At 45.3% G+C, this 24,653-nt stretch overlaps 1 protein-coding gene across 1 annotated transcript; it reads left to right on the top strand.

Moving 5' to 3' along the window:
• Positions 1–156: 156 nt before the first annotated feature.
• On the top strand, positions 157–22,497 carry LOC306919210 (voltage-gated potassium channel KCNC1-like; the record flags this gene model as incomplete). The annotated part of the gene is made up of 5 exons (XM_079532031.1): positions 157–253; positions 1,020–1,220; positions 1,523–1,821; positions 7,237–7,616; positions 22,279–22,497. Coding segments are annotated over 5 exons (1,196 nt in total), but the record flags the coding sequence as incomplete, so codon positions are not given.
• Between the last annotated feature and the right edge of the window lie 2,156 nt (positions 22,498–24,653).

The raw sequence follows: 24,653 nt of genomic DNA, 5'->3' as shown, positions 1-24,653 counted from the left end.
ACACTACACACTACACACTACACACTACCCTCTGGTGAACCGCACGGAGCTGGAGGTGAACCGCACACACACACTGCGCACGCACGTACGCACACACACTACACACTACACACTACACACTACACACTACACACTACCCTCTGGTGAACCGCACAGAGCAGGAGGTGAACCGCACGCACACTACACACTACACACTACACACTACACACTACACACTACACACTACCCTCTGGTGAACCGCACAGAGCTGGAGGTGAACCGCACGCACACACTGCGCACGCACGCACGCACACACACGCACACACTACGCACGCACACACGCACACACTACGCACACACTACGCACACACTACACACCACACACGCACACACTACGCACACACGCACACACACACTACGCACGCACACACTACGCACGCACACACTACACACTACACACCACGCACGCACACACTACACGCGCACACACTACACACGCACGCACGCACGCATGCACGCACGCAACTTGGACACTCAGGCATGAAGGCACTAAAGTCTAACTCATGTTGATTAGGTGATGTAGCTTGTGAGCTTGTAGATCGGCTATTTTTTGCTACGACAGTAATATAATGTGCAACGTGGTTGGTTGCCCACCCACCCCTGTTTGCAGGTGGTGGGCAACCGTTCCTGGAGGTGGACACCGTTGTGTGTGCGCCACCTTGTGGTACAGCCTGGCATTGACACAGTGAGTGTTTTGCAGGTGGTGGGCAAGGCCACGGTGGAGCCACCTTGTGGTACAGCCTGGCATTGACACAGTGAGTGTTTTGCAGGTGGTGGGCAACGCCACGGTGGAGCCACCTTGTGGTACAGCCTGGCATTGACACAGTGAGTGTTTTGCAGGTGGTGGGCAACGCCACGGTGGAGCCACCTTGTGGTACAGCCTGGCATTGACACAGGGAGTGTTTTGCAGGTGGTGGGCAAGGCCACGGTGGAGCCACCTTGTGGTACAGCCTGGCATTGACACAGTGAGTGTTTTGCAGGTGGTGGGCAACGCCACGGTAGAGCGTGTGTTCCTGGAGGTGGAGACCGTGGCCTACCTCACCTACATCGAGGGGGTGTGCGTGGCCTGGTTCACCTTCGAGTTCATGATGAGGGTCATCTTCTGTCCCGACAAGCTGGAGTTCATCCGCAAGACGCTCAACATCATCGACTTTGTGGCCATCCTGCCTTTCTACCTGGAGGTGACGACGGGGTTAATGTTACATTATTACATTACTAGGAACATCTTTGAATGCAGATTGTGGCCCCTAGATGTGTCACAGAGACTGATTTTTTCCCCGGAGCGTTCTACCCATTGCTGGCTGTCTGAATACCAAAAAATAAATGAATTAAAAGGTCATTAAAATGTTCATTTTCATTAATATTATTGCTTATAGCAGCTTTAACATTTAGTTACTGCAGTTTCTTCCAGTGCTGAAATGTCCCTGTAATTAAAATAAATAATAATACTACTAAAATCCAACCGGTCCTCCCGTCCCTGTAGGTGGCGCTGAGCGGCCTCTCGTCCAAGGCGGCTAAAGACGTGCTGGGTTTCCTGCGCGTGGTGCGCTTCGTGCGCATCCTGCGCATCTTCAAGCTGACGCGTCACTTCGTGGGCCTGCGCGTGCTGGGCCACACGCTGCGCGCCAGCACCAACGAGTTCCTGCTGCTCATCATCTTCCTGGCGCTGGGCGTGCTCATCTTCGCCACCATGATCTACTACGCCGAGCGCATCGGCGCCAACCCCAACGACCCGCGGGCCTCCGAGCACACGCACTTCAAGAACATCCCCATCGGATTCTGGTCAGTGGCGCAACCTTAGAGTATATCTCACGCACTTCAACAACAACCCCATCGGGTTATGGTCAGTGGCGCAACCTTAGAGTATATCTCACGCACTTCAAGAACATCCCATCGGGTTATGGTCACACTGCGCAAAAAGCATGGAATACGGATGTGTATAATTACAGGAAACTCCCGTTAAACTTTCCAACAAACTCCGGTAAACTCCCGAATTGTACCATCACACCTGTATACAAGTAAGACGCGCAAACGCGGGAAGCGAACGCAGCTCGTAAATTGCAATAACAACAATTAGAATAAATTACGTACTTTTTAAGGTTTTTTTTAAGTTAAGTTTTTTTAAATTAAATGTTTTTTCAAGTTATTTTTTTAGTGTGTGTATGTGTGCGTGCGTGCGTGTTTCTTTTTTAGGTTTTTTAAAAAAAAGTTTTTTCTTTAAGTTTTTTTTTAAGTTAAGTTTTTTTTTAAGTTAAGTTTTTTGTGTGTGTGCGTTTTTCCTTTAAGTTTTTTTTTTAAGTTAAGTTTTTTTTTAAGTTAAGTTTTTTTTTAAGTTAAGTTTTTTGTGTGTGTGCGTTTTTCCTTTGGAAGGTTTTTTTTTAAGTTACGTTTTTTTTTAAGTTAAGTTTTTAAGTTAAGTTTTTTTTTAAGTTAAGTTTTTTTTGTGTGTGCGTTTTTCCTTTAAGTTTTTTTTTTAAGTTAAGTTTGTTTTTAAGTTAAGTTTTTTTTTAAGTTAAGTTTTTTGTGTGTGTGCGTTTTTCCTTTAGAAGGTTTTTTTTTAAGTTACGTTTTTTTTTAAGTTAAGTTTTTAAGTTAAGTTTTTTTTTAAGTTAAGTTTTGTGTGTGTGTGTGTGTGTGCGTGCGTGCGTGTGTGTGCGTGCGTGCATGTGTGTTTTTGTGTGTGATACAGCTGCGCCCTCTGGTGGTGGGCGGGTGGTGTTACAGCGTGACACACACACAGACACACAGACACACAGACACACAGACACACAGACACACAGACGTGATCTGCTGGGTCTCATAGTAAATGCTCACTGCGTTCGCAATTAACTGTATGCTGCTAAACTTGAGGTTTATGGGAAAATACAGTGCCCATAATTGCCCGTTAACTCCTCTTTTCACGCAGTGTCAGCGACGCAACCTTTAGACTATATATGAATAGAGACCTTTAGAGACCTTTAGACTATATATGAATAGAGACCTTTAGAGACCTTTAGACTATATATGAATAGAGACGGCACCGGATTTCTCCTCACATCCACTTGCATTAACCTCTTAAACCCCAGGGGGGGGGGGGGGAATCCGCAACATCGGAGTTGGAACCGGAGACCAATTGGGTCTCCATTGCCCCGCTGAGCTGTTCAGAGGTTCTGAGGTTCAGAGGTTCAAGAGAAGTTGCTCAAAAGTGCATGAGGCGATTTCACTCCTCCTTCCGGGTAGGAACAGAGTGCATTCTGGGATGGATTGGGCCCAAACACATGAACGCGCTGCCGTTGACTATCATTGCACGCGTTCACGTATGAAACATAGCGTTCACGTATGAAACATAGCGTTCACGTATGAAACATAGCGTTCACGTATGAAACATAGCGTTCACGTATGAAACATAGCGTTCACGTATAAAACATAGCGTTCACGTATGAAACATAGCGTTCACGTATGAAACATAGCGTTCACGTATGAAACATAGCGTTCACGTATAAAACATAGCGTTCACGTATAAAACATAGCGTTCACGTATGAAACATAGCGTTCACGTATAAAACATAGCGTTCACGTATGAAACATAGCGTTCACGTATGAAACATAGCGTTCACGTATAAAACATAGCGTTCACGTATAAAACATAGCGTTCACGTATAAAACATAGCGTTCACGTATGAAACATAGCGTTCACGTATGAAACATAGCGTTCACGTATAAAACATAGCGTTCACGTATGAAACATAGCGTTCACGTATAAAACATAGCGTTCACGTATGAAACATAGCGTTCACGTATGAAACATAGCGTTCACGTAGAAAACATAGCGTTCACGTATGAAACATAGTGTTCACGTATGAAACATAGCGTTCACGTATGAAACATAGCGTTCACGTATGAAACATAGCGTTCACGTATAAAACATAGCGTTCACGTATAAAACATAGCGTTCACGTATGAAACATAGCGTTCACGTATAAAACATAGCGTTCACGTATAAAACATAGCGTTCACGTATGAAACATAGCGTTCACGTATGAAACATAGCGTTCACGTATAAAACATAGCGTTCACGTATAAAACATAGCGTTCACGTATAAAACATAGCGTTCACGTATGAAACATAGCGTTCACGTATGAAACATAGCGTTCACGTATAAAACATAGCGTTCACGTATAAAACATAGCGTTCACGTATGAAACATAGCGTTCACGTATAAAACATAGCGTTCACGTATAAAACATAGCGTTCACGTATGAAACATAGCGTTCACGTATAAAACATAGCGTTCACGTATAAAACATAGCGTTCACGTGTGAAACATAGCGTTCACGTGTGAAACATAGCGTTCACGTATAAAACATAGCGTTCACGTATAAAACATAGCATTCACGTGTGAAACATAGCGTTCACGTGTGAAACATAGCGTTCACGTATGAAACATTGCGTTCACGTGTCTGGGCCCAATAAACATGAACGTGCGCAATGACAGTCAACGGACCAGCGCTGGCCCCAAGCTGCAACACCAAATTCGGCCACTATGTCCATTTGGCGTCAGGGTTTCCTCCGGGTTCCGTCTCTATTAATATGTACTCTAAGGATGCAACGCACGGCGGAAAGTATAGAGAGAGCGTCGCAGTCCCGCCCCCTTTCAGTCCCGCCCCCATTCAGTCCCGCCCACTTTCAGAACATAACACAGACATAGCACTTATATGCATAGTTTCATTATATAGATATTCCACTGTTACGTTTTTTTTTTTTTTTTTTACGATATTCTTTTGCGGCTTACGCCTTTTATTGGTTTTTTGAAGGGACAGACAGTAGGCTGACAGGAAACGGGAGAGAGATGGGGGAAGACATGCAGTAAAGGCCGTGTCGGGCTCGGGAGTCGAACCCGCGGCACACTGCGACTGGATTACCAGTCGGGTGCCCAGACGGTTACGCCACCGCCTGGGCCCACTGTTACGTTCTTAGCTTACGCATGATTCATGATAACTACTTGTTATGGATGTGATGTATTGCCATGCTTTTTGTTCGCTCTGGATTAAGAGCGTCTGATAAATTGTAGAAACGACGAGGGCACCAGGAAATAATTTAATTTTCCCCCACATGTTTGAAAAAGTATTTATTTTAAAGACATTTAAGCCTCGTAAAGCCGACAGCCCAGTTGACAAATCATGACAATAAACACAATGTTTTAGGGCCCCCTCCTATCTCTCTCTCTCTCTCTCATTAGCAGGCACCAGTGCAGCACTATCTCTCTCTCTCTGTTTCTGGCACAACAGCGCCACTTTTGGTACTCATTGGTACTGGTGCTCATAGTCACATAGTCACACACAAACACGGTTGAACACGGACATTGCTGTTCCTTGGAGTGGTTGCACCACTCAAAAATGTGTTTATTGTCATGATTTGTCAACTCGGCTGTCGGCTTTTGTCCGAGGCTTCAAAATACGTAATAAATACTTTTTGAAACGTCTATGGGGAAAAATTAACAGGGAATTATTTCCTGGTGCTCTCGTCGTTCTGAAAGGGGGCGGGGCGGAAAGGGGGCGGGACTGTGATGCTCTATAGAGCGTCGTTCGCTCGCTCGTCCCCTCGATTCCCCTGGTTCACGGAAGTAATTTCTCTATGGAGAATAACATGGGGTGATCATAATATTGTCTACTATAAGCATTGTGGGCCAACAATAAACAAGCTGTCTCTGCGTTATTGTCAGGGAGGTGTCTCTGTATCGTTATATTGTCAGGGAGGTGTCTCTGTATCGTTATATTGTCAGGGAGGTGTCTCTGTATCATTATATTGTCGGGGAGGTGTCTCTGTATCTGTTATATTGTCAGGGAGGTGTCTCTGTATCGTTATATTGTCAGGGAGGTGTCTCTGTATCGTTATATTGTCAGGGAGGTGTCTCTGTATCTTTATATTGTCAGGGAGGTGTCTCTGTATTGTTATATTGTCAGGGAGGTGTCTCTGTATCGTTATATTGTCAGGGAGGTGTCTCTGTATCTGTTATATTGTCAGGGAGGTGTCTCTGTATCGTTATATTGTCAGGGAGGTGTCTCTGTATCTTTATATTGTCAGGGAGGTGTCTCTGTATCGTTATATTGTCAGGGAGGTGTCTCTGTATCTGTTATATTGTCAGGGAGGTGTCTCTGTATCGTTATATTGTCGGGGAGGTGTCTCTGTATCTTTATATTGTCAGGGAGGTGTCTCTGTATCGTTATATTGTCAGGGAGGTGTCCCTGTATCGTTATATTGTCAGGGAGGTGTCTCTGTATCGTTATATTGTCAGGGAGGTGTCTCTGTATCGTTATATTGTCAGGGAGGTGTCTCTGTATCGTTATATTGTCAGGGAGGTGTCTCTGTATCGTTATATTGTCGGGGAGGTGTCTCTGTATCTTTATATTGTCAGGGAGGTGTCTCTGTATCGTTATATTGTCAGGGAGGTGTCCCTGTATCGTTATATTGTCAGGGAGGTGTCTCTGTATCGTTATATTGTCAGGGAGGTGTCTCTGTATCGTTATATTGTCAGGGAGGTGTCTCTGTATCGTTATATTGTCAGGGAGGTGTCTCTGTATCGTTATATTGTCAGGGAGGTGTCTCTGTATCGTTATATTGTCGGGGAGGTGTCTCTGTATCTTTATATTGTCAGGGAGGTGTCCCTGTATCGTTATATTGTCAGGGAGGTGTCTCTGTATCGTTATATTGTCAGGGAGGTGTCTCTGTATCGTTATATTGTCAGGGAGGTGTCTCTGTATCGTTATATTGTCAGGGAGGTGTCTCTGTATCGTTATATTGTCGGGGAGGTGTCTCTGTATCGTTATATTGTCAGGGAGGTGTCCCTGTATCGTTATATTGCCAGGGAGGTGTCTCTGTATCGTTATATTGTCAGGGAGGTGTCTCTGTATCGTTTACGACCGTCAGTCACTCATATATGATACAGTCTGTTTGTAGTGAAAATGTAACTAATTCAGCAACAGTAACAATAGCGTTTCCTCTCAGTCAGTTGATTCTTCATATCCATATGAGTGAAACGGCCGGGGTGACAGTTCTTATAATAGAACCCCCTATAGGGGATTATAATACAAATAAAAAGTACATGAACCCGTGGATTAGCGCCCTCTACCGATATTGACGTCAGACTTCGGTGCTCTATGGTGGCTTAAATAAAGTTTAAAATGTGACTACTTCTCCGTAACCACTGTCTCCTATAGGTGGGCGGTGGTGACCATGACAACGCTGGGCTACGGTGACATGTACCCTCAGACCAACTCGGGCATGCTGGTGGGGGCGATGTGCGCCCTGGCGGGCGTGCTGACCATCGCCATGCCCGTGCCCGTCATCGTCAACAACTTTGGGATGTACTACAGTCTGGCCATGGCCAAGCAGAAGCTGCCCAAGAAGAAGAGCAAGCACATCCCCCGAGCGCTGCAGCCCGGCTCGCCCAACTACTGCCCCACGTCGCCCAACTACTGCCCCACGTCGCCCCAAAACTACTGCCGCTCCAGCGCCGGCTCCCAGCAGCCCGTCGGCTCCCAGCAGCCCGTCACGCCCATCGCACTGGACAACGACGTCTTCGAGATCAAGTTTAAAGGTAGGGTTTTTTTTTCTCTCGGGTTGGCTTTGAGGACCTGTAGGCGCCCGACACACATGAGAGACAGCTGTCTCCTCTGTGTCTCCTCTGTGTCTGCTCTGTGTCTCCTCTGTGTCTCCTCTGTGTCTGCTCTGTGTCTCCTCTGTGTCTCCTCTGTGTCTCCTCTGTGTCTCCTGACACACATGAGAGACAGCTGTCTCCTCTGTGTCTCCTCTGTGTCTCCTCTGTGTCTCCTGACACATGAGAGACAGCTGTCTCCTCTGTGTCTCCTGACACACCTAAGAGACAGCTGTCTCCTCTGTTTCTCCTCTGTGTCTCCTCTGTGTCTCCTCTGTGTCTCCTGACACACATGAGAGACAGCTGTCTCCTCTGTGTCTCCTCTGTGTCTCCTCTGTGTCTCCTGACACATGAGAGACAGCTGTCTCCTCTGTGTCTCCTGACACACCTAAGAGACAGCTGTCTCCTCTGTGTCTCCTCTGTGTCTCCTCTGTGTCTCCTCTGTGTCTCCTGACACACATGAGAGACAGCTGTCTCCTCTGTGTCTCCTCTGTGTCTCCTATGTGTCTCCTGACACATGAGAGACAGCTGTCTCCTCTGTGTCTCCTCTGTGTCTCCTATGTGTCTCCTGACACATGAGAGACAGCTGTCTCCTTTGTGTCTCCTCTGTGTCTCCTCTGTGTCTCCTGACACATGAGAGACAGCTGTCTCCTCTGTGTCTCCTCTGTGTCTCCTCTGTGTCTCCTGACACACATGAGAGACAGCTGTCTCCTCTGTGTCTCCTCTGTGTCTCCTCTGTGTCTCCTGACACACATGAGAGACAGCTGTCTCCTCTGTGTCTCCTCTGTGTCTCCTGACACACATGAGAGACAGCTGTCTCCTCTGTGTCTCCTCTGTGTCTCCTGACACACATGAGAGACAGCTGTCTCCTCTGTGTCTCCTCTGTGTCTCATCTGTGTCTCCTGACACACATGAGAGACAGCTGTCTCCTCTGTGTCTCCTCTGTGTCTCCTATGTGTCTCCTGACACACATGAGAGACAGCTGTCTCCTTTGTGTCTCCTCTGTGTCTCCTCTGTGTCTCCTGACACACATGAGAGACAGCTGTCTCCTCTGTGTCTCCTCTGTGTCTCCTGACACACATGAGAGACAGCTGTCTCCTCTGTGTCTCCTCTGTGTCTCCTCTGTGTCTCCTGACACAAATGAGAGACAGCTGTCTCCTCTGTGTCTCCTGACACACATGAGAGACAGCTGTCTCCTCTGTGTCTCCTGACACACATGAGAGACAGCTGTCTCCTCTGTGTCTCCTCTGTGTCTCCTGACACACATGAGAGACAGCTGTCTCCTGGGTGTCTCCTGACACACACGAGAGACAGCTGTCTCCTCTGTGTCTCCTGACACACATGAGAGACAGCTGTCTCCTCTGTGTCTCCTCTGTGTCTCCTGACACACATGAGAGACAGCTGTCTCCTCTGTGTCTCCTCTGTGTCTCCTGACACACATGAGAGACAGCTGTCTCCTCTGTGTCTCCTCTGTGTATCCTGACACATCTAAGAGACAGCTGTCTCCTGGGTGTCTCCTGACACACACGAGAGACAGTTATCTCCTCTGTGTCTCCTGACACATGAGAGACAGCTGTCTCCTCTGTGTCTCCTCTGTGTCTCCTGACACACATGAGAGACAGCAGTCTCCTCTGTGTTTCATCTGTGTCTCCTGACACACATGAGAGACAGCTGTCTCCTCTGTGTCTCCTCTGTGTCTCCTGACACACATGAGAGACAGCTGTCTCCTCTGTGTCTCCTGACACACATGAGAGACAGCTGTCTCCTCTGTGTCTCCTGACACACCTAAGAGACAGCTGTCTCCTCTGTGTCTCCTGACACATATATATGGTTGTCTCCTCTGTGTCTCCTCTGTGTCTCCTGACACACATAAGAGACAGCTGTCTCCTCTGTGTCTCCTCTGTGTCTCCTGACACACATATGGTTGTCTCCTCTGTGTCTCCTCTGTGTCTCCTGACACACATATATATGGTTGTCTCCTCTGTGTCTCCTCTGTGTCTCCTGACACACATATGGTTGTCTCCTCTGTCTCCTGACACACATATATATGGTTGTCTCCTCTGTGTCTCCTGACACACATAAGAGACAGCTGTTTCCTCTGTGTCTCCTCTGTGTCTCCTCTGTGTCTCCTGACACACATAAGAGACAGCTGTCTCCTCTGTGTCTCCTGTGTCTTCTGTGTGTCTCACGGCTCGCAGTGAAAATGTACAGTCCATAAAAGGTTGTTAATACTGGAATGAGCTCAGGAGACACCAATATACCATTCATCAATATACACTGTCCCGACTAAATAAACGAGTAAAGTAAAGTAAAGTGCATTTTCAAAGGGAGTCACATGGTTTGACGAGACAAGCTTGCTCCATGGGGGGGGGGGGCAGAAGACAGCCAGGGAGCAATGTTGTCTCGTCAAACCACGTGACTCCCTTTGGAAATGCACTGCGAGCCATGAGACACAAAGAAGACACTGGAGACACCCAGGAGACAGCTGTCTCTCATGTGTGTCAGGAGACACAGAGGAGACACAGAGGAGACACAGAGGAGACAGCTGTCTCTTAGGTGTGTCAGGAGACACAGAGGAGACACAGAGGAGACAGCTGTCTCTCATGTGTGTCAGGAGACACAGAGGAGACAGCTGTCTCTTATGTGTGTCAGGAGACACAGAGGAGACAGCTGTCTCTTAGGTGTGTCAGGAGACACAGAGGAGACAGCTGTCTCTCATGTGTGTGTCTCTTAGGTGTGTCAGGAGACACACAGAAGACACAGGAGAGACACAGAGGAGACAGCTGTCTCTTATATGTGTCAGGCGATTGGCTGCCCCGAGTCTGAACCCATGCTCTGAAATGCCGCCTAAGCCAATGGGAGTGCCTCCTAAGCCCTGAAAGGCCGCAACGCGGAAGTGTTGACCCAGATTCTCTACAGCGGCTAATGTTATGAGCTACAGAACACAACACGGTGATTGGACCAACTAAAGCTAATGCTATGAGCTACAGAACACAACACGGTGATTGGACCAACTAAAGCTAATGCTATGACCTACAGAACACCACACAGTGATTGGACCAACTAAAGCTAATGCTATGAGCTACAGAACACAACACAGTGATTGGACCAACTAAAGCTAATGCTATGAGCTAGTAGCTACAGAACACAACACAGTGATTGGACCAACTAAAGCTAATGCTATGAGCTACAGGACACAACACAGTGATTGGACCAACTAAAGCTAATGCTATGAGCTAGTAGCTACAGAACACAACACAGTGATTGGACCAACTAAAGCTAATGCTATGACCTACAGAACACAACACAGTGATTGGACCAACTAAAGCTAATGCTATGAGCTACAGAACGCAACACAGTGATTGGACCAACTAAAGCTAATGCTATGAGCTAGTAGCTACAGAACACAACACAGTGATTGGACCAACTAAAGCTAATGCTATGAGCTACAGGACACAACACAGTGATTGGACCAACTAAAGCTAATGCTATGAGCTACAGAACACAACACAGTGATTGGACCAACTAAAGCTAATGCTATGAGCTACAGAACACAACACAGTGATTGGACCAACTAAAGCTAATGCTATGAGCTACAGAACACAACACAGTGATTGGACGAACTAAAGCTAATGCTATGAGCTACAGAACACAACACAGTGATTGGACCAACTAAAGCTAATGCTATGAGCTACAGAACACAACACAGTGATTGGACCAACTAAAGCTAATGCTATGAGCTACAGAACACAACACAGTGATTGGACCAACTAAAGCTAATGCTATGAGCTACAGAACACAACACAGTGATTGGACCAACTAAAGCTAATGCTATGAGCTACAGAACACAACACAGTGATTGGACGAACTAAAGCTAATGCTATGAGCTACAGAACACAACACAGTGATTGGACCAACTAAAGCTAATGCTATGACCTACAGAACACAACACAGTGATTGGACCAACTAAAGCTAACCCTATGAGCTGATGAGTGATGCAGAGTGATGCGGTCGATCATACACTTCTTAATGCACTATTACTCATCCTGAAGCTACAATAGGAACCCAGAGTTTGCACAGACATATTGATGATTGACGTATTGACTGTACGTAATAACATAAAACATAATTAACTCTATTAGAGCCCCATATTCTAAGGCGAACATCGGTCTTGTGACGTGAGGTACCAAGTATTCACAGCATCAGAACATTGGTCTTGTGAGGTACCAAGTATTCACAACATCAGAACATTGGTCTTGTGAGGTACCAAGTATTCACAGCATCAGAACATTGGTCTTGTGAGGTACCAAGTATTCACAGCATCAGAACATTGGTCTTGTGAGGTACCATGCATTCACAGCATCAGAACATTGGTCTTGTGAGGTACCAAGTATTCACAGTTAAGGTTAAGGTTTTTCCTAATAGCAAACCCTGGGCATCATCAGCCCTTAAAAGCTTAATCCACAACAGGAAAAATGCCTTCAATGAGGGTGATCTACCCAAGGTTAGGGAACTAAATAGAGAGATAAAGTCTGAAATAAAAAAAGGTAAACTCAGGTACAAAAACAAAATCGAAGCTGAGCTGAGCAGTAACAACCTCAGGGAAGCATGGAACGGCATGAAATCTATGACAGGGGCAGATGATAAAGGCCATAAGCTCATCTCCATGCCTGGGTTTGACTCAGATGTACAGCTGGCCAATGAGCTAAATAAGTTTTACCTAAGATTTGAGAATCAGGACTTTGCTAATAAAATTAATGAATTAAAAAACGAGACTAGAGCCCCTCCAGCCCTAGTAATTGACAAAAAAAGTGTGGAAAAACACCTCAGACACACTAAGTCAAAAAGTCCAGGGCCGGACAATATATGTGGCAAGGTTCTCTCAACGTGTGCTGAACAGCTCTGCAGCATTTTTCATTTTATTTTTAACTTATCTCTTCAACAACAGCGGGTCCCTAAGTTATGGAAACAGTCCACAATTGTCCCAGTTGCCAAAATTAGAACCCCAAAGTCATTAAATGACTTCAGGCCTGTTGCCTTGACTTCATTAGTAATGAAATGTTTGGAAAAGCTAGTCAAAGATAGCATCCTAAAGCAGGTGGAGAAATCTCTAGATCCCCTGCAGTTTGCATACAGGTCTGGAAGAGGTGTAGATGATGCCACTATCACCCTACTGCATTTCTTGTACCGCCACCTTGAGGGGAAAAAAACACAGGCCAGACTGTTGTTTGTCGATTTTTCCTCTGCCTTTAACACGATCCAGCCACATCTTCTAGCCCAGAAGCTAATCAGTTATTTTAAACTGGATCTTAACCTTGTTGGCTGGATCATAGACTTCTTAACTGTTAGGTCTCAGTGCGTGAGGGTAAATGAGGTCCTGTCTTCTCTGTTGCTCTCCTCCACTGGTTCTCCCCAAGGCTGTTGTCTCTCCTCACTACTGTATATTCTGTATACCAACGACTGTTGTAGCAATCACCCTAACAGGTATATTGTCAAATTTGCTGATGACTCTGTGATTGTTAGCCTTCTTGAAGACAATGAGGTACAGCATGGGCCAGTTGTCAATGACTTCATATCGTGGTGTGACAAGTCATTCTTACAGTTAAATGTGACCAAAACAAAAGACATGATCATCAGCTTTAGAAGGACTCCTCCCAGTCCTGCTCCTACACTCATTAAGGGCACAGAAATTTAAATTGTAGAGAGCTATAAATATTTGGGTGTCGTTCTTGACAACAAACTCTCCTTTGACTCTCATGTTGCCTCTACATCAAAAAAAGTCCAGCAGCGTCTTTTTTTTCTGAGGAAAATGCGTTCTTTTAATGTCTCGTCTGTGATGATGACTCTTTTCTATAGAAGTTTTATTGAATCTGTTCTCATGTTTTGTATGGTTGCCTGGTACGGTAATCTGACCCTGGCAAACAAGAACAGGCTCAGCAGCCTCGTCAAAGTGGCCAGTAAGATTTCTGGGAGAACCCAAGCCCAACTCATAGAACTGTACAAGAGGCAGATGCTTAAAAGAGCCTCCTCCCTCCTGGAGGTATCGGATCACCCACTTCGGTCTGAGTTTGAACTGTTGCCCTCAGGTCGTCGGCTGAGGGTGCCCACTACAAAGACTAATCGGTTCAAACTATCCTTTGTCCCGGCTGCTATTCAACTGCTGAACAGCAGATAGCACTTTATTCTTGCCTCTTTGCACATACTGCCCACTAATGCACTTTTGCTGACTTTGCTACTTTGAATGTCATGAATTCTCTGTCTCTAGTGCCCTGTTCTTAGATCTCAGTCTTGTATTGAATGTTGTTGTTGTGTGTATTTTTTACTATGATCTGGCTGCAAACCAATTTCCCGCAAGGGACAATAAAGCTAACCTTGAACCTTGAACCTTGAACAGCATCAGAACATTGGTCTTGTGAGGTACCAAGTATTCACAGCATCAGAACATTGGTCTTGTGAGGTACCATGCTGCATTCACAGCATCAGAACATTGGTCTTGTGAGGTACCAAGTATTCACAGCATCAGAACATTGGTCTTGTGAGGTACCATGCTGCATTCACAGCATCAGAACATTGGTCTTGTGAGGTACCATGCTGCATTCACAGCATCAGAACATTGGTCTTGTGAGGTACCAAGTATTCACAGCATCAGAACATTGGTCTTGTGAGGTACCAAGTATTCACAGCATCAGAACATTGGTCTTGTGAGGTACCAAGTATTCACAGCATCAGAACATTGGTCTTGTGAGGTACCAAGTATTCACAGCATCAGAACATTGGTCTTGTGAGGGACCAAGTATTCACAGCATCAGAACATTGGTCTTGTGAGGTACCAAGTATTCACAGCATCAGAACATTGGTCTTGTGAGGTACCAAGTATTCACAGCATCAGAACATTGGTCTTGTGAGGTACCAAGTATTCACAGCATCAGAACATTGGTCTTGTGAGGTACCAAGTATTCACAGCATCAGAACATTGGTCTTGTGAGGTACCATGCATTCACAGCATCAGAACATTGGTCTTGTGAGGTACCAAGTATTCACAGCATCAGAACATTGGTCTTGTGAGGTACCATGCATTCACAGCATCAGAACATTGGTCTTGTGAGGTACCATGCTGCATTCACAGCATCAGAACTTTGGTCTTGTGAGGTACCAAGTATTCACAGCATCAGAAGATTGGTCTTGTGAGGTACCAAGTATTCACAGCATCAGAACATTGGTCTTGTGAGGTACCAAGTATTCACAGCATCAGAACATTGGTCTTGTGAGGTACCAAGTATTCACAGCATCAGAACATTGGTCTTGTGAGGGACCATGCTGCATTCACAACATCAGAACATTGGTCTTGTGAGGTACCATGCTGCATTCACAGCTTCAGAACATTGGTCTTGTGAGGTACCAATTATTCACAGCATCAGAACATTGGTCTTGTGAGGTACCATGCATTCACAGCATCAGAACATTGGTCTTGTGAGGTACCATGCATTCACAGCATCAGAACATTGGTCTTGTGAGGTACCATGCTGCATTCACAGCATCAGAACATTGGTCTTGTGAAGTACCATAGTGCATTCACAGCATCAGAACATTGGTCTTGTGAGGTACCATGCTGCATTCACAGCATCAGAACATTGGTCTTGTGAGGTACCATGCATTCACAGCATCAGAACATTGGTCTTGTGAGGTACCATGCATTCACAGCATCAGAACATTGGTCTTGTGAGGTACCGTGCATTCACAGCATCAGAACATTGGTCTTGTGAGGTACCATGCTGCATTCACAGCATCAGAACATTGGTCTTGTGAGGTACCAAGTATTCACAGCATCAGAACATTGGTCTTGTGAGGTACCATGCTGCATTCACAGCTTCAGAACATTGGTCTTGTGAGGTACCATGCTGCATTCACAGCTTCAGAACATTGGTCTTGTGAGGTACCATGCTGCATTCACAGCTTCAGAACATTGGTCTTGTGAGGTACCATGCATTCACAGCTTCAGAACATTGGTCTTGTGAGGTACCGTGCATTCACAGCTTCAGAACATTGGTCTTGTGAGGTACCATGCATTCACAGCTTCAGAACATTGGTCTTGTGAGGTACCGTGCATTCACAGCATCAGAACATTGGTCTTGTGAGGTACCATGCATTCACAGCTTCAGAACATTGGTCTTGTGAGGTACCGTGCATTCACAGCATCAGAACATTGGTCTTGTGAGGTACCATGCATTCACAGCTTCAGAACATTGGTCTTGTGAGGTACCGTGCATTCACAGCATCAGAACATTGGTCTTGTGAGGTACCATGCTGCATTCACAGCATCAGAACATTGGTCTTGTGCGGTACCATGCATTCACAGCATCAGAACATTGGTCTTGTGAGGTACCATGCTGCATTCACAGCATCAGAACATTGGTCTTGTGAGGTACCATGCTGCATTCACAGCATCAGAACATTGGTCTTGTGAGGTACCATGCATTCACAGCATCAGAACATTGGTCTTGTGAGGTACCATGCATTCACAGCATCAGAACATTGGTCTTGTGAGGTACCATGCTGCATTCACAGCATCAGAACATTGGTCTTGTGAGGTACCATGCTGCATTCACAGCATCAGAACATTGGTCTTGTGAGGTACCATGCTGCATTCACAGCATCAGAACATTGGTCTTGTGAGGTACCATGCATTCACAGCATCAGAACATTGGTCTTGTGAGGTACCATGCATTCACAGCATCAGAACATTGGTCTTGTGAGGTACCATGCTGCATTCACAGCATCAGAACATTGGTCTTGTGAGGTACCATGCTGCATTCACAGCATCAGAACATTGGTCTTGTGAGGTACCATGCTGCATTCACAGCATCAGAACATTGGTCTTGTGAGGTACCATGCTGCATTCACAGCATCAGAACATTGGTCTTGTGAGGTACCATGCATTCACAGCATCAGAACATTGGTCTTGTGAGGTACCATGCATTCACAGCATCAGAACATTGGTCTTGTGAGGTACCATGCTGCATTCACAGCATCAGAACATTGGTCTTGTGAGGTACCATGCTGCATTCACAGCATCAGAACATTGGTCTTGTGACGTGAGGGACCATGCATTCACAGCATCAGAACATTGGTCTTGTGAGGTACCATGCTGCATTCACAGCATCAGAACATTGGTCTTGTGAGGTACCATGCTGCATTCACAGCATCAGAACATTGGTCTTGTGAGGTACCATGCATTCACAGCACCAGAACATTGGTCATGTGAGGTACCATGCATTCACAGCATCAGAACATTGGTCTTGTGAGGTACCATGCTGCATTCACAACATCAGAACATTGGTCTTGTGAGGGACCATGCATTCACAGCATCAGAACATTGGTCTTGTGAGGTACCAAGTATTCACAGCATCAGAACATTGGTCTTGTGAGGTACCATGCATTCACAGCATCAGAACATTGGTCTTGTGAGGTACCATGCATTCACAGCATCAGAACATTGGTCTTGTGAGGTACCATGCATTCACAGCTTCAGAACATTGGTCTTGTGAGGTACCATGCATTCACAGCATCAGAACATTGGTCTTGTGAGGTACCATGCATTCACAGCATCAGAACATTGGTCTTGTGAGGTACCATGCATTCACAGCATCAGAACATTGGTCTTGTGAGGTACCAAGTATTCACAGCACCAGAACATTGGTCTTGTGAGGTACCAAGTATTCACAGCTTCAGAACATTGGTCTTGTGAGGTACCATGCATTCACAGCATCAGAACATTGGTCTTGTGAGGTACCATGCATTCACAGCATCAGAACATTGGTCTTGTGAGGTACCATGCATTCACAGCATCAGAACATTGGTCTTGTGAGGTACCATGCTGCATTCACAGCATCAGAACATTGGTCTTGTGAGGTACCATGCTGCATTCACAGCATCAGAACATTGGTCTTGTGAGGTACCATGCATTCACAGCTTCAGAACATTGGTCTTGTGAGGTACCATGCATTCACAGCACCAGAACATTGGTCTTGTGAGGTACCATGCTGCATTCACAGCTTCAGAACATTGGTCTTGTGAGGTACCATGCTGCATTCACAGCATCAGAACATTGGTCTTGTGAGGTACCATGCATTCACAGCTTCAGAACATTGGTCTTGTGAGGTACCATGTATTCACAGCATCAGAACATTGGTCTTGTGAGGTACCAAGTATTCACAGCATCAGAACATTGGTCTTGTGAGGTACCATGCTGCATTCACAGCATCAGAACATTGGTCTTGTGAGGTACCATGCATTCACAGCATCAGAACATTGGTCTTGTGAGGTACCATGCATTCACAGCATCAGAACATTGGTCTTGTGAGGTACCATGCATTCACAGCATCAGAACATTGGTCTTGTGAGGTACCATGCATTCACAGCACCAGAACATTGGTCATGTGAGGTACCATGCATTCACAGCATCAGAACATTGGTCTTGTGAGGTACCATGCTGCATTCACAGCATCAGAACATTGGTCTTGTGAGGTACCATGCATTCACAGCATCAGAACATTGGTCTTGTGAGGTACCATGCATTCACAGCATCAGAACATTGGTCTTGTGAGGTACCATGCATTCACAGCACCAGAACATTGGTCATGTGAGGTACCATGCATTCACAGCATCAGAACATTGGTCTTGTGAGGTACCATGCTGCATTCACAGCATCAGAACATTGGTCTTGTGAGGTACCATGCTGCATTCACAGCATCAGAACATTGGTCTTGTGAGGTACCATGCTGCATTCACAGCATCAGAACATTGGTCTTGTGAGGTACCATGCTGCATTCACAGCATCAGAACATTGGTCTTGTGAGGTACCATGCTGCATTCACAGCATCAGAACATTGGTCTTGTGAGGTACCATGCTGCATTCACAGCATCAGAACATTGGTCTTGTGAGGTACCATGCATTCACAGCATCAGAACATTGGTCTTGTGAGGTACCATGCATTCACAGCATCAGAACATTGGTCTTGTGAGGTACCATGCTGCATTCACAGCATCAGAACATTGGTCTTGTGAGGTACCATGCTGCATTCACAGCATCAGAACATTGGTCTTGTGACGTGAGGGACCATGCATTCACAGCATCAGAACATTGGTCTTGTGAGGTACCATGCTGCATTCACAGCATCAGAACATTGGTCTTGTGAGGTACCATGCTGCATTCACAGCATCAGAACATTGGTCTTGTGAGATACCATGCATTCACAGCATCAGAACATTGGTCTTGTGAGGTACCATGCATTCACAGCACCAGAACATTGGTCATGTGAGGTACCATGCATTCACAGCATCAGAACATTGGTCTTGTGAGGTACCATGCTGCATTCACAACATCAGAACATTGGTCTTGTGAGGGACCATGCATTCACAGCATCAGAACATTGGTCTTGTGAGGTACCAAGTATTCACAGCATCAGAACATTGGTCTTGTGAGGTACCATGCATTCACAGCATCAGAACATTGGTCTTGTGAGGTACCATGCATTCACAGCATCAGAACATTGGTCTTGTGAGGTACCATGCATTCACAGCTTCAGAACATTGGTCTTGTGAGGTACCATGCATTCACAGCATCAGAACATTGGTCTTGTGAGGTACCATGCATTCACAGCATCAGAACATTGGTCTTGTGAGGTACCATGCATTCACAGCATCAGAACATTGGTCTTGTGAGGTACCAAGTATTCACAGCACCAGAACATTGGTCTTGTGAGGTACCAAGTATTCACAGCTTCAGAACATTGGTCTTGTGAGGTACCATGCATTCACAGCATCAGAACATTGGTCTTGTGAGGTACCATGCATTCACAGCATCAGAACATTGGTCTTGTGAGGTACCATGCATTCACAGCATCAGAACATTGGTCTTGTGAGGTACCATGCTGCATTCACAGCATCAGAACATTGGTCTTGTGAGGTACCATGCTGCATTCACAGCATCAGAACATTGGTCTTGTGAGGTACCATGCATTCACAGCTTCAGAACATTGGTCTTGTGAGGTACCATGCATTCACAGCACCAGAACATTGGTCTTGTGAGGTACCATGCTGCATTCACAGCTTCAGAACATTGGTCTTGTGAGGTACCATGCTGCATTCACAGCATCAGCACATTGGTCTTGTGAGGTACCATGCATTCACAGCTTCAGAACATTGGTCTTGTGAGGTACCATGCATTCACAGCATCAGAACATTGGTCTTGTGAGGTACCATGCATTCACAGCATCAGAACATTGGTCTTGTGAGGTACCATGCATTCACAGCTTCAGAACATTGGTCTTGTGAGGTACCATGCATTCACAGCATCAGAACATTGGTCTTGTGAGGTAACATGCTGCATTCACAGCATCAGAACATTGGTCTTGTGAGGTACCAAGTATTCACAGCATCAGAACATTGGTCTTGTGAGGTACCAAGTATTCACAGCATCAGAACATTGGTCTTGTGAGGTACCAAGTATTCACAGCATCAGAACATTGGTCTTGTGAGGTACCATGCATTCACAACATCAGAACATTGGTCTTGTGAGGTACCATGCATTCACAGCTTCAGAACATTGGTCTTGTGAGGTACCATGCTGCATTCACAGCTTCAGAACATTGGTCTTGTGAGGGACCATACATTCACAGCATCAGAACATAGGTCTTGTAGGTACCTTGCATTCACAGCTTCAGAACATTGGTCTTGTGAGGGACCATACATTCACAGCATCAGAACATTGATCTTGTGAGGGACCATGCATTCACAGCATCAGAACATTGGTCTTGTGAGGTACCATGCTGCATTCACAGCATCAGAACATTGGTCTTGTAGGTACCTTGCATTCACAGCATCAGAACATTGGTCTTGTGAGGTACCATGCATTCACAGCATCAGAACATTGTTCTTGTGAGGTACCATGCATTCACAGCATCAGAACATTGGTCTTGTGAGGTACAATGCTGCATTCACAGCATCAGAACATTGGTCTTGTGAGGTACCATGCTGCATTCACAACATCAGAACATTGGTCTTGTGAGGGACCATACATTCACAGCTTCAGAACATTGGTCTTGTGAGGTACCATGCTGCATTCACAACATCAGAACATTGGTCTTGTGAGGGACCATACATTCACAGCTTCAGAACATTGGTCTTGTGAGGTACCATGCTGCATTCACAGCATCAGAACATTGGTCTTGTGAGGTACAATGCTGCATTCACAGCATCAGAACATTGGTCTTGTGAGGTACCATGCTGCATTCACAGCATCAGAACATTGGTCTTGTGAGGTACCATTTATTCACAGCATCAGAACATTGGTCTTGTGAGGTACCATGCATTCACAGCATAAGGAAACACAGGTTTTCAAACTCACAGTTCTTGATTAATTAAAAAGAAAGAGTAACAAATGATTAACAAAAGATTGAGCCAAACAAATGCAAAGGCTCTTTAGAGCTCAACCGCGCATAACTCAGATGAAAATAACAGGAACAATGAACAGATCTAATGTATGAATAACAGGAACAATGAACAGATCTAATGTATGAATAACAGGAACAATGAACAGATCTAATGTATGAATAACAGGAACAATGAACAGATCTAATGTATGAATAACAGGAACAATGAACAGATCTAATGTATGAATAACAGGAACAATGAACAGATCTAATGTATAAATAACAGGAACAATGAACAGATCTAATGTATGAATAACAGGAACAATGAACAGATCTAATGTATATGAATAACAGGAACAATGAACAGATCTAATGTATGAATAACAGGAACAATGAACAGATATAATGTATGAATAACAGGAACAATGAACAGATCTAATGTATGAATAACAGGAACAATGAACAGATCTAATGTATATGAATAACAGGAACAATGAACAGATCTAAAGTATGAATAACAGGAACAATGAACAGATCTAATGTATAAATAACAGGAACAATGAACAGATCTAATGTATAAATAACAGGAACAATGAACAGATCTAATGTATGAATAACAGGAACAATGAACAGATCTAATGTATAAATAACAGGAACAATGAACAGATCTAATGTATGAATAACAGGAACAATGAACAGATCTAAAGTATGAATAACAGGAACAATGAACAGATCTAATGTATGAATAACAGGAACAATGAACAGATCTAATGTATAAATAACAGGAACAATGAACAGATCTAATGTATGAATAACAGGAACAATGAACAGATCTAATGTATAAATAACAGGAACAATGAACAGATCTAAAGTATGAATAACAGGAACAATGAACAGATCTAAAGTATAAATAACAGGAACAATGAACAGATCTAAAGTATGAATAACAGGAACAATGAACAGATCTAATGTATAAATAATGTATTGTTGCTGTCGAGAAGAAACCACCCGTTCTGACATCATTCTGACGGCTGCATAGACTCCATATTTGGGCATAAAAGGGACACAGACATAATATCTGGGTGGGGCATGCATTTCCAACTTGCATCGTTCCAAGTAGGCCAGTGCATGGCTCTGTTATGTTATAATAATGTCTCAACATCTGGTCCAATCAGAGCCCAAGCTGAACGGAGAGGCGGCGGACGCGGCCCTGGCGGACGAGGACTGCCCTCACATCGACCAGGCCGTTTCCCCCGAGGAGATCTTCAGCCCCTGCAGCGACAGACCCCCCTGCTTCCCCCCGGACCCCCGCTCTGGGGGGCCCCACGGACCACCACCCCCACCGGACCCCCGGTCTGGGGGCCCCCCCGGGGGCCACGGCAGAGTGCGGAGGGGTACGTACAGCCACAGTCAATCACATAAGGCCTCCAAATGGCTCTAACACCCCCCCACCTCCCCCCCATCATGTAGACAGGAAGTAGGAACCACACCTTTACCGAGCACATCACACACACACACACACACACACACACACACACACACACACACACACACACACACACACACACACACACACACACACACACACACACACACACACAGACACAAACACACACACACACACAATGTGCGGTCATTAACTACCGTAGCGTAGCATAGCATAGCGTAGCGTAGCGTAGCGTAGCGTAGTGTAGCTAAGTTATTTTTGTGGAAAATTATATCATATTTTTCTAAATCTGATCTCGACACAAGCCTGATCGTATACGCCAGTGGTTTTCAACCCGTTTCATATCAAGATCCATTATTTATTCGCCATTTGAGCCACGGACCACCATTTGATGACACTTAGCCTCTCAGACCCATTTGAGCCACGGACCACCATTTGATGACACTTAGCCTCTCAGACCCATTTGAGCCACGGACCACCATTTGATGACATTTAGCCTCTCAGACCCATCTGAGCCACGGACCACCGTTTGATGACATTTAGCCTCTCAGACCCATTTGAGCCACGGACCACCATTTGATGACATTTAGCCTCTCAGACCCATTTGAGCCACGGACCACCATCTGATGACACTTAGCCTCTCAGAGACCCATTTGAGCCACGGACCACCATCTGATGACATTTAGCCTCTCAGACCCATTTGAGCCACGGACCACCATTTGATGACATTTAGCCTCTCAGACCCATTTGAGCCACGGACCACCATCTGATGACATTTAGCCTCTCAGACCCATTTGAGCCACGGACCACCATTTGATGACATTTAGCCTCTCAGACCCATTTGAGCCACGGACCACCATCTGATGACACTTAGCCTCTCAGAGACCCATTTGAGCCACGGACCACCATCTGATGACATTTAGCCTCTCAGACCCATTTGAGCCACGGACCACCATTTGATGACATTTAGCCTCTCAGACCCATTTGAGCCACGGACCACCATCTGATGACATTTAGCCTCTCAGACCCATTTGAGCCACGGACCACCATCTGATGACATTTAGCCTCTCAGACCCATTTGAGCCACGGACCACCATTTGATGACATTTAGCCTCTCAGAGACCCATTTGTGCCACGGACCACCATTCAGACCCAAAACTGAATATTTTGTTGTGGTTGGATAAGATTGTGTCCACAATTCCATCAATGCTGTATTGATGTTGGTACCATTAGGAGAGATAACAGGCAAACGTTGATCAAACATAACAATTCTTCTACATTCTCTAAGTGTGTAGAATTCTTGTAAATTAAATAATGCAGATGATTTAACAATAATGTACCTCTCAAGAGATAAAGATCTAATAAGGGTCCATATGGCTACCAACTCTCCATCATTTAGCTGTATGGGGACCACCTGGAACCCCCTCAGGGACCACCGGTTGAAAACCACTGGTATACGTGAGTTACGTATTGTGTGCGTATAACGTCTGCATATACGTACAGTAATATATTCGTAGATACATAAATACGTACAATCACGTATTCGTAGATACATAAATACGTACAATCACGTATTCGTAGATACATAAATACGTACAATCACGTATTCGTAGATACATACATACGTATAGTCACGTATTCGTAGATACATAAATACGTACAGTCACGTATTCGTAGATACATAAATACGTACAGTCACGTATTCGTAGATACATAAATACGTACAGTCACGTATTCGTAGATACATACATACGTATAGTCACGTATTCGTAGATACATAAATACGTACAGTCACGTATTCGTTGATACATAAGTACGTACAGTCAGGCATAAACGTCAACAGAGCAACAGCAAACCTCAGTGAAGAAACACAGCGCTCAGTGTCGACGCTGTGCTGATCAACACCTCAACGACCCTCCCTCCCGTCCACCACTACATACTGTACTGATCAACACCTCAACGACCCTCCCTCCCGTCCACCACTACATACATACTGTACTGATCAACACCTCAACGACCCTCCCTCCCGTCCACCACTACATACATACTGTACTGATCAACACCTCAACGACCCTCCCTCCCGTCCACCACTACATACATACT

Source organism: Electrona antarctica (genome assembly GCF_951216825.1).
Source record: "Electrona antarctica genome assembly, contig: scaffold_923, whole genome shotgun sequence".
Lineage (NCBI taxonomy): Eukaryota > Metazoa > Chordata > Actinopteri > Myctophiformes > Myctophidae > Electrona > Electrona antarctica.
The sequence above is the reverse complement of the archived record's forward strand: the minus strand, read 5'-3'. Positions and strand labels throughout refer to the sequence as shown.